General features: G+C 44.0%; 1 protein-coding gene across 1 annotated transcript; it reads right to left on the reverse strand.

Moving 5' to 3' along the window:
- Positions 1-1658: 1658 nt before the first annotated feature.
- Positions 1659-10993, reverse strand: VPS18 (VPS18 core subunit of CORVET and HOPS complexes). The gene is made up of 5 exons (XM_071427376.1): positions 10846-10993; positions 7782-7923; positions 7503-7594; positions 4934-6804; positions 1659-4216 (listed from the first exon to the last, which is right to left on the reverse strand). The coding sequence occupies exons 1-5, from the start codon at positions 10934-10936 to the stop codon at positions 3488-3490; spliced, it is 2925 nt and encodes a 974-aa protein (XP_071283477.1). The 5' UTR covers positions 10937-10993; the 3' UTR covers positions 1659-3487.
- Between the last annotated feature and the right edge of the window lie 1102 nt (positions 10994-12095).

Consider the following 12095-nt stretch of genomic DNA (forward strand, 5'->3'; position numbering starts at 1 on the left):
AATTGCCATTTAGTTAAAGACAATTTTTTTAGCATCTTTACGTCAAATCTTTACACCAAATCCAAGCTACCTTACACCAAAGGCTGTGTCTCCAAGCACCTCTCCAAAAGCACTGGGATCCTGCTTCAGTTCCTCACTTTTGTGCCATTCTTCCTTCTGCTACAGAATGCTTTCAGCTGTCTGCAGCAAACCCCAGTATTTAAATGGACAGCAATGACATCTAGTGGCTCCTTTAACAATTTGCCTTTCTAAATTCCCAGCCTGGGCATCCATTTTTAGAAAGGAGACAGAACCTACTGCTTTCAGCATTTCACTTAGCTGCGGCCAGCTACAGGAAGTGCACCTGAAATTCTCTACAAACTCTTTCAAAACACACACCACTGTCTCCCCCAACTCAGAGCATTTCCCCCTATCCCTTGCTCAAAGCCTAGGAGAGGCCATGTAGTAGGCACAAGTTTGCTTTAGGCCTTGCCCACCTACTGAATTTCTTCAGTGTAGATGGAGCTACAGATATTTGTTCTGGGTACACAGGGCTGGGACTTCCCCACACCCTTTTGGTTATGCTGTTCTTCAGCTGCATGAGGCCAAGTGGTAGGAGTTATTCACACAGACAAGGACAAGACCCAAGGCCACAATTTTTAACAGCTGGTACAGTTCATTCATAGTTTAAAATACATACAAAGGACTGCAAGTTCTAAAATGTAACTGTGCTGAAGTTACAAGGAGAAAAGATAAAAATGTTATTCTGAACGCAAAGAGGAAGAGATCTTGAAGATTAGATTTATGGGAGAACAGTAAGCAGTTCGCTTCCTTCCACCACCACAAACCCACCCCACCCCTCCCAAGAAAAAATAAACCCTCTTACCTTTTTCACTGAGTGATGTTGCAAAATTGCCAAGAAGCACAGGTAAGTGGTTACTGAAACTTTTTGAAGCATGTGAGAATGTAAAGAAAGTTTGGAAGATACCTTTATGTACCTTTTTGTATTACTGGCACTAGTCATTTAATCACTACTGCAGTCTTTGCCAGCAGTAACACTCTCTATAACCTTGACAACAAATCAAATGATTTTTCACTTAACAATGGTGAGGAAGAATGAGATTTGTGGTACATGTATCTAGTGCGTGTGCCTACAGCCCTCCGAGAATACTGCATACTAGTCATTAAAAAATACATAGTTCTAGTTTTGTTAACTGAGATCTATTAATACCCATGACTGGAATCAGAGGTGCCTTTCCCCACCACCCAATCTCAGGCAAAGACCAGAGGGTTTTTATTTACTTGCTATGCCTCATTTCCCACAGCTTCTTCCAATACTCTGGACAACCAGATCACTCTGCAAAGGTCTATTTAGTGATGTGACTTCTCTAGCACAAACAGGAAAAGAATGGAAGACTATAGTAATTCTAATATATCAAGAAAGCATCCTGTAAAAACCCAAAAGAGATGGAACTAGTGTTAAGAACATGTCAAAATAATGTGAAATTACCCCTGCATCAGAATGAGCTGATACCCATGTTCTGCTAAAGGGCAGGAAAAGAGCCACTTACCTTTGACCAGAAATTAGTTTGGGTGGGAGGCTACTGTTGGTTTGCAATGACATGTATAACCTTAAATATCACACTGTTTACAGGAAAAGATGATGATTCACAGGAATGGCCAGTTATAACAGGTTTAATGGTAAACTTCAGAAGACATCACATTTAGTTTTCATCACAAATCCTTCTGCCAGACCCACCAACTTATTCAAAGCAAAAGGCTATGCAAAGCCAAAGAAAACTACAGCATGTGGGTTTTCTGAAAAAGTGCTTTCTGACAAGCCAGCAAATACACACCACGAGGTGCTAATGGGACTGCCTATCCCATGGCTCCATCAAAGAACAGAGGATCTTGAAACCTCAGGTCTTCCTACTTTCATATCGGTTTTTTATTACTCGTGTCATTTTACACAGATAAAATTAATTTGTTCCAGGCTGATGCTCCCAACAAAAACATAAATGTTCTTCTGAAGTTCTGAACTCAGAATTCTTAGGTCAGATCCTTGAGGAAACCAATACATATTCTCCTACAATAACATGAAGACCCATTTCTACAACCCTACAAGCAGGGTAAGTGGTTAGGAGATTGAGAGAGGTATTCAAGACAAGCACACATATTCATGTGAAAGAACTGAGGTGGCTTTTCAGAAGACAGTATTTTCTATTGCCTTAATTACAAGAATTGTATTTTGTCTTTTAGAACATTCAATTCTTCTGTCAATTACTACCTTTGTGATTCAGTCCCAAACAGCAAAACCTAATTAAAATCTTATTTTCCTAAAACAAAACAAGGAATCCTTGCTAAACTGTTAATGACAATTTTTTCTTCTCTCACTCACAACATAGTGATTGCTACCTTCTGGGAAAAATTTTCCAAGTTGGAGTAATAGATAGATGCATTGACATGCAGCCATCTCCAAAAAGTGGAAGGCAAAAGACTGTTTAGGCACAAGGTACTAGTTTCAAAGGGCAAAGCAAATTTCACACCAACAGAACATTTCTGTAGACTACCCTTGAGCAAACCCCTGACTAGATCTTGAGCCTAATGCCCAAGTGCAGAAGAGAACCACAGCAAGATACACAAACAAATTGTGCTCCTGCTTGCAGAGTGTCAGTTGAAACCTTTCTACTGCATCTATCAGTTTTGGTTTGGGGTGAAGAGAAAACCAAGACCCACTATACAAAGGCAGTTATAATAGAAATAGGATGGAAAGAGGAGTGGTGAACAGGCATTTTGAGAAACAGTACCTACAGAAAATCCAAATGTGCCTGGTCTCATGCATAAAGCTTATGAGAAAGAAAATTATACACCTTGAATTGCAGGCAAATTACTTTTATAATTTTCCTGCAAGATTGTATAATTGAATAATTGAAAATTATATACATTCTTGTATCACATTGTGTAGAAACATGTATTTGTGTAGCATGATGTTTACAAAATATTAATATGTAAGAGCTTCTGTCCTTTCATGTTCTTTCTATGTATGTGGTTATAGACTTTCAACAAAAAGGAAACAGAGGGCAATTCTAGCTTTGAAAATTATGAACAAAGACTACATTGCTTAGTGGCCTTCACTGCCTTTCTCTTTCAGCTCATCTTCACCAAAACAAATACCACACAACAGGGCAGATAAATCACAGGCTGTTCCTAATTCCTTCTGGACAACAAGGCACACCATTTAGCTTCACACTGTGAACCTCAGAAGAACTGCAAGCAGAAACATCTGCTAAATATATTCCAGTAGGTTAGCTCTAAGTATTGTTAAAGTTCTTAGACAGCCATAGCTATATCTCCCCACTTCTCAAGACTAGTTCTCCCTAACCCCAGTAAAAAGACTGCACTACCCTTTGTTTAGAGTTGCACAGAAGTCACTGTGTTCCTGCTCCTGGAGGTTATATCCCCAGCACAGAAGCTTCACAACTTGTTTGACAGTTGAAGATTCGGAAAATTACAGCCAGCTTTGCATCTCCTCTTCATACTTCTGGGGATCAATAAAAGGCTTGTCAATGGACCGGATCATCAGCTCACCACAGTACACACATTCAGCTGCCACAATGTCATCAATGTCAGCTTTGATCTGTTCCCGGCTCTGCTGCCCCTTCCCCAAGCTAATGGTGTCTGCATCCTTGGGACGATGGTGGCTCTTGGATGGCTGGCTGGTAGCTGCCAGCTTCTTCTGAAGATCTTCAAGTTTTGCCTGCTTATAGGCAGGAAGGTTAGGGAAAACTGCTTGAAGGAGACAGTCGTAGTGAAACATGTGCCCACACAGGAAAAGGTAAAAAGGGCGGTTTAGAAGTGGAAAGTCACAAGCAGCACATTTTTCCTGAGGCTCCACAGAGCCATATTTATTTCTCATTTCCTGGATGTCCTCTCGGATCCTCTTGGCACTCTGCGTGGCTTCCTCCATCTCCCTTTTCAGCTCCTCGATGTGCTTGTTGTAATCCTCCAGGGAGTTACAGATTGCCTCCTTGAAATGGTCAATAGTGACAAAGTCTGGAAAGAATGGCAGCACATCTTCAATCTTCAGCAGGGCACAGCTGGAGAGGCAGGCCATTGCCTTCTTGACATCCTTCTCTTCCTGAACAACATGGCGAGCGATCTTTAACCATAGCTTCTTCCGGAGCTCCTCATCATCTTCAGGAAGATCTGCACAGGACTTGGCAAGATCAACATCCACCTAGAAGTTGGACAGACAAGGAAACAGAGTTAATCAAGCTTCCCTCTTTGTTTATCCGCCATTCAACTTCAAAGCCTGCTGTCCATTTTAAGAGGCATTTAGAAATTGCTATCTCTATTGCTATCTCACTGCCTAGGACTGCACTACTGGCCTGCTCCATGTTTCCACGGCAAACAGCTCTCCTCTCTACCAGCACTCCTCACTGAAGATTAGCTTGCTACTCAACAGCACAGAAAGGGCAAATTCATGTTATAGTATCTTTGCTGGCCCCACACTTCAGCGAAGACACAGCAATTCTAATAGGAAAAAAAAATCCAGCATCTCCCTGAAGGTCAGAGTGAGCTGACAAAGACTTCTGTGATAATTATCAAAGCTATGAATAGGTAATTAGAATCCTTAGCAATAGCTATACAAATCTGCATAAATGCAGATATGTTAAAGGTATTTTATGCCAGAGACTGAGCTTGAGACAGACAGTGCTCCTCCTTGTAGTATCCATGCCTCCACCCTCAGTTATGCCTTGCCAGTCAGCTGCCTACTTGAAACAGCTGTGAAAGCACAGAAAAATGTTAACAGAGACAGGTCTTTTTTCCAAGCCTCAGCTACACCGCTTTGATACCAGTGAGTCCGTCCAGCTCCTCTCAATGCTCTGCTGTTCAAGGTAACTTGAACAAGCTACATTCCCATGTATCACAGCATGCACAGATACACACACACCTGTAAGGCGAGATCCACAGCCTCTTCATATAATTCCATCACTTTGTAAATGTGGACACATGCACGGTGGTGCCCATGCTCTGCACACAGGCGTAGTGCATACTTCAGGTCGTAGTGGATCCTGTTTGGGTTGGTTCCTGCTTGCTCCAGGTATGACAGCAACGAGTCCGGCCGACACAAAGCATAAAGAGACAACAGGTAGTTGTGAATGGCTTGTTGGGTTTCCTCCAACTGGTAGACACAGAACTCCATATATCTGATGGCTTCATTGATCTGCTGGGTGCTGGCACTCTGGCTGTAGTTAACAAGGGCTGGAATGAGGTTCCTGGCATCCAGTCTAGAGCCCATTGAAATCCAAGCATCAACCACCTTCTTGGGAATATGCTGGATGAGAACCGGAGAGAACTTGTAGAAGAGCTTCTCGTCTCTGTGCCTGGACAGCACATTTAGAGCCTCATCGTACTCGTCATGCTGGCAGTGGTGAGCTACTACACGCTCGTAATCCTGCATGATGACTGCAAAGTAGACCATGTGCTCTGTGTCGCCATGGCTTGCCAACAGTTCATAAATAGATGCCCGATTATTAAAAAGACAGTCTTTGTTTTTAGGACTGCTCAGGAAAGTGCGGAACTTCTCCCGTGTATCCAAATAGAGATTCCGCTGTGAGAGATCTCCTTGCAATATGCCCAGCCAGTTCAGGTACAGCTCTGTCAACCACGTGGTCAGCAGAGTAGTCTGTGTCTTCTCCGAAGGCTTTAGGTTACTTAGCTTCTTAATCAGAAACTCCATCAGGGCCTCTTCTTGCTTGGCTTCAATGAACTTCAGAGCAATTTCCTCAAAGTAGTTCTGGGTCAGTGCATAACATTTGGCACTGTCCAGATACCTCCTGTTTTGGAAGCAGTGCTCTGCCTCTTTGGCCAACACAATGTCAAGACACTCTGGACGGTCCTTACAATACTCTTTTGCTAAATCAAATTTGTTCATATTCATGTACATCTTCCACACATCCCTGGATTCCCGCTGGACATGGTAGCGGAACACCACTTTCTCAGTGTGGATCCATATCTGCTGGACTGTGGGATCTTTAATCATGCGTGTCAGCAAGCCAAACTTCTCTAGGAACAGATCCTGAAAAACAACCTGTCCGTTCAGAGTGCAGACAGCCTTCACCCGGTCAGGCAGCAGCAACAGAAAGTGGAACTGGGTAAGCACAATGGATATTGGCTTGTTCACAGTTATGTCAATGTCAGGAGGATAAACCCAGACCCGTTCATCACTCAGAATTGAATCAGGACGACTGTAATCCAAGGTACCATATAGAACACCATTTCCCATCATCCAGGCAAAGGAGCGTGGGTTGGAACGCAGTTTCGGAGTGTAAAAGGCTATCTCGCTGAAACCCAGGTTGGCTGGAAACTCCCGAAAGCTGGGCAGATGGTCAGCATGCACAGCAAATATAGAGCTGAAGCCTTGCTGCTCTGTCCCTTCAGGCACTTTGCCAACAAACTGAAAGAGTCTCTTCCTAGTGGTGGCTATAATAAAAAATTTCCCTTCTAGACCTCGTTCAATTTCCAAGCAGCAGACTGGGGCAGGTCCAGATTCCTCCTCCAGAGTGTAGACCTGTCGGAAGTACTGGTCAGGGTTAGTGCTGAAGAGGCTTCCTTCGCTGACAGAGATTTCAGCCTCATAGATCTGCCCCTGGGATGTCCCCACCAGGATAGGCCCTGTGTTGGTTTCTGAACCAAGAAATTTGTTCCAGCCCACACTTTCAATCAAGTGTCCTTTCCAGCGGGAGAGTGCCCGCACTTTCTGAACACTTCTGTTCAGGTAAAGGCATTCGCTGGTGTTCAGAGCAATCAGGAGATGAGAGCCTGCCAACAGCAGAGGGGTACGGGAGGGAGAAGGAGAGAACAAATCAAGACTGTGCCTAAGCAAGCCAAATTCCTGCAGCTTCTAATTTTAACATTTGATAAATTCCAATATCAACATACTTAATCCAAGACTTTCCCAGGCATTCATGGGAATGTGGGGGATTTCCATGCTGGATCAGAACAGTAGTCCATATGTTGCAATGTTAAATAACTGGTACCAGATGCTTTAGCAAGAAGGTATTCTGTTTCAATAAATGTTCTAAGGATAAACACTTCCCAGAGTTCCCTCCTATCCCTGGCAGTTGGCGAGAGATATGAGCATCTCTTTCCAAATTTTTGTTTAGTTTTTTAAAATCAGTCTAGGCTACAGTGAACTGTAGATGTTTTATGGCCCTTTTTAAAAATTCCTATATAAACCATACAGCAGAGAGTGACTGCAAACTTTCCTTTGATTGGTTTTAGCCTTGCTCAGAACAGCCTAATTGCATGTGTTCATTTCAGAGTCTGAAAACACAGGCACAAGCCTGTGCTTTACTAATAGCAAAAGGGCAAACCAGTGGGGAGGGGCCCTGGAAAAGATTCTGGCTCATGGAAGATTGATCTGTTCTCCTTATGCACAAAGCAGAAAGAGAACTCCTTCACCAGCACTTGCTCTGCTGTGTTCATTGTCTGTAAATATCCATCACGCACTGCCTCACCTGTGTGGTCCAAAAACATCTTGTAGACTTTGGCTTCATCTTTGCGTCCCAGCTCTACCTGATTAGGTTCATCTGGCTTTCCAAGATCAATCCTGCAAAGAGAAACCATGAAAGCATGCTACCAACAAAAGTTTGCATACTTGTAACTCCTCACCTCTTTTCCATATTGAGCTTGCGGCTTTTTATCCAGTTTGCAAACATAAGTTCTCTAACAACTTAGGGGAAAAAAAGAAGGCAGGGGAAAAACAAACAGTAACTTCAGGATTCAGGCAGCATTACCTGAGAAGGGTGTCTTTCCCAAGGCTCATACAGAGCTGGTTAGAGGAGACCACTAAGCTGTTAATTTTCTCAGGAGGAGCAAAATCAATCCTCTGCTTGTTAAATATTGGCGTTTCCTTCTCCAGTCGTGCGTTGACATATCCTGGAGAAAGAATGTGAATGAACACTTAGAACCTGAATAAGACAAAACCCCATAACAACAACCCCAAACTACATCAAAATACAGCCTAAAATACTAAGAGGATTGTGTCCTGCTCCAAGTTTTACTGAAAAGGAAGTGTGCTCCATGGATCAGGAATACAGAGGGAAAAAACCCCTCTAATTCCAGCCCTACTGGTGTTGAGAAAGACAATGTAGTCGTGGAAAGCAGCCTGCTACTAATAAGCAAATCCTTTAATTGTCTATTCCACCAATGCTTTCTCCTTGCCTCTGCCTCTCCTCTAGACCAGCTGCAGAATCCTTAAAATACACTTTTTCCAGAAGAAAGGTGGACATGCAGGAAGAGACAAAGCAATCACAACCTCAGTAGGCAGCCTTTTGCATGTGCTTTTTTCTTATGCGTTGATCCACACCTTACACATTACCCGTTTACACAAGTGTGCATTCCTTTATTTCCAGTTAGGTGGAACTGATGTTCTTCTTTCCAGATTAGGGAGCTGCAATGTCATAGTTTAAACCTGCTGGTATGAACTGCAGTTCAAAACACGTACAAAAAGCACCCAAAGTACAGATTCACATGATATCACAGCTAACCAATAAATACCTATTTTTATATATATATATATAAAAGGGAAGGATTACTCTGGAAAATCCACATGTTACCAGATCACCAAGTCACATTCATCCAGGTAATCTCAAATTTTTTTCAGACTGTCACCTTGCAAAGCAAGGTTGACTCAGCAAAGAAACTCAGAGGCAGGAAGGAAAGGGAACAAATAGCACCTGTACAGAGGTAAGGGTTCAGAGTTAAAGAGAAGCTGTTTATGGTTTAATTCTGTCATAGTTCAAGCCAAAGTATTGGATTTCAGCATTCTGGACTCTTTAGGCCTGTATCCATTACATTTATAACAGCCATAGGATCATCACCATTAACATGAGAATTTTAGCTATTGTCCCTAATAGGAGAAGGATGAGCTTCCTTAATATACAGTTCTCTATACAAAGGAGATGTCTATTTTATAACATTCATTCCTTTCAAACAGTCTCCTCCCTCATCTTGCCCCCAATGTCCCTTTTCTGTTTAATCAAGATTCTACTGCATCATTTCACACCCTGATTTCTGGGCAAAGCTACCGATTTCCTCAGACCTTTTAATCTGTCCAAAGATCTAAGATCACCAGTATGGTCTAGTGGGTCAAAGCAGGCTTTTCAAAGCTAGAGCTACAGTACTTGAAGTTCACAATGCAGCAGGACTTCAGGCTGGATACAGAGTCACTGCTTGTTTATCTACAACCTCGAGAAACAGTACCTGCAGTTAAACAAGCACAGGGAATGCCTCCCTGAAACTGAGGAATAAGTTTCAACATCTTCCAAAATTGCAAACCTAACATTAAGGACTGCTTTCAGGAAGGTAACTATTGTATCTTTTTACAATATAAATTTACTTACACTTCAGATTGCCCACAACTTTTACCAACCCAAATATTATTAAAGATTGCCTGTGTGGTCTAATTAAGAATAACTGAAATCCTGATTAGGCTGTGCCTTTGCAATTAAGCAGTTTCCCAAACTTCCTCTGCCAATATCAACTGTGAGCAAACAGGCAGATTTCTCAACTGTAAGACAGCCATGACTGAAGACAGCGTTGCAGCTGTCAAGAAGAAAAGCTGAGTCCTGAAAAATTTATTTTCCGTGACATGACTTGTCCTAACACTGTTCTGAACAACACCTATTCAGGCCACTGATTCTGTATCTAACACTTCACAATGAAAAAACCAAGCACGTCAAAACAAACAAGGGGAACATACCTACTTCAATATCTAGACTCAGAGTAACTGTGTCAGTGTATTTATACTCCATAATATACATAGTATGGCAGAATTTTGATAAATTCTTAGCACATAGATAAACCTCACAACCTGGTTTCCCCAAAGGTTACCAGTGGGCAACACTATACCAGGAAAAAAAACTTGAAAGAATGTGTCCAGGTATTTCCAAACTTGTAACCCAAAACCACCAGCTCTGCATAGCACCTGGTACTACCATGAAAATACCAGGTACAACAGAATTCTCTCATAACCTACATTTCCCTGGCACACTGAAAAAACATTGAGAGGTGACATCTAGTATAAAATGGTTATTGAACCTAATAAATATTGAATTTATCATGGATTAATAATGAAATAAATTTCTCTGACATGAAAGAAAAAACAGACTGGTCATCACACCATTACTTGACACTGATGGGACACCACACTGAGCAGTACAGTATAGCAAAGCCTCACATCCCTTGACAGAAAAGTGTAGCAGTGATACAGACTGCTTTGCTGGTCACCTCGCCATCGTGTAGTCAGCCAAAGGAACCACTCTAGAGAAACGAAGTCTTTGGTAAACTGCGCCTGGGTTAGGAAAGGAGCTCCGTGCAGGAACAGCTGTGCACACATCCATAACACGGTAGAGCGAGGCTTCCTCAGAGAGGAGCAGAAAGGAGAAGTGATGGAGTGTTCGTAACCCTCTAGCACAGCTCTAGCTGCACAGGGCTGAGGTGTGGCTGGTGTAATTTGTGACACACGGGCACCTGCGACTCCACGCACCCTTCAGCGTTTGCTCCCGCAGCCCCTCCGGCCGCAGCCTCCCACACAGCACAGCACCGCGGGTTCGCTGGGCTGGCCTGCATCAGCACTCTGCCCAGCCAGGAATGGAGCGCTCCCCGTCTCCAAACACCTCCCACAGCAAGTCGTGGGGAAGACAAGCCGCAGCCGAATGCTTTGCCCCACACGCACACAGTGACACACCTCTTCCAGGCAGCACAGCCTGGCGTGCCCTGCTCCCCACCCGGAGCTGCCGCCTCGCCTCCCCCTCTCGGCAGGAAGGCCGCACGCGGGAGGCCCCGGGGCACACGTACCGGAGTGCGGGATGCCCACGGTGGCGCGGCTCTGCGGCACGGACACGGAGCGGTGCAGCGAGTCCTCATACTCGTCCAGGATGGACGCCATGGCCCAGCGCGGCCCGAGCGCGGCGCGCTCAGCTGACCCGCGGCACGTGCGCCTGCGCATGCGCGGGCGGGGCGGGGCCGCTGCCTCGCAGCAATGGCGGCGGGACTTTGGCGGCCTGGGTGTGTCAGGACGCTGCTGTCCCCGACACTGCTGTCCCCGGTGTCCCCCGGAGCTGGCCGGTCGGCCTGTGCCCTTGCTGCCGGGCCTTGGGCTCCGCGCGGTGCCCGCCGCTTCAGCTCACTGCCGCGGATACCGAAAGGCTTATGTCGAATGAAGAAAGGGCACACTCGAATAAACAAAGTCAGCATTTTTATACGCCAGTAATAACCACAAGTTCCTCTAGGTGGGATGTACGCTCTGGGTTTGTTGTTGAATATAACATCAAAACTTGAATTTGCCACCAAAGAGGGCTAAAAAGAGATAGGTTGGCGTCCCACACGACCACTGGAGATCCCTCAAATGACCACTAGAGACCCTTCCCTAATACATGAGCATGGTAATAAGACCTACACAATTAATTAGCAGGTGTAGAAGGCTGCTTGGAAATAGCTGTAAACTTCTTGGAATGTAAATACATACTCATATAAAAAATTGTATATAGGTAATAGAAATGTGAATCTTAGTGTGCATAACAGGCAGAGACACCCCTACCCCCCATTAACCTGGCACTGTAACAAAGTAGTGGTGGCTTTCCAACCTGTAACTCTGGTTTGAAGGTTTTCTTTCCCAGTTTTCAGTGACACTGTCCTGTTGTGTGCAGCTACATGTGTGAGAAATTACCTCATTAATGCAGCAGTGTGCCCTACTAGAATCAGTCCTGATTGCCAGAGCAATTCTACTGACTGCAACTGGGAATTATCTGGTTTAAAACACTGTAAAATCTCCTGTGTTGTGGCTCTGTGTAGCATTGGGTAGCCAAATCTTGGCTTTATCACTAGAATGATCATTGAGGCACAGCATAAGGGGATCCAGCATAAGGTGCTCCTTGAACTACACTAGACTTGCTCTGCAAGTTTATCCCAGGTTTCTGTGTTGGACCCTGTTTCTGTGTCGCTAAATAGTATTTATAACCTGGAGTTTTCTTATGTTCTGGTGTGCCAACAACTATTATTTACAGTTTTACCCTCTAGCTTAAACTAGCAGAATTTTAACAATGACA

This window comes from Agelaius tricolor, unplaced genomic scaffold (genome assembly GCF_023055355.1).
Source record: "Agelaius tricolor isolate 1412-34295 unplaced genomic scaffold, bAgeTri1.0.p SCAF_5, whole genome shotgun sequence".
NCBI lineage: Eukaryota > Metazoa > Chordata > Aves > Passeriformes > Icteridae > Agelaius > Agelaius tricolor.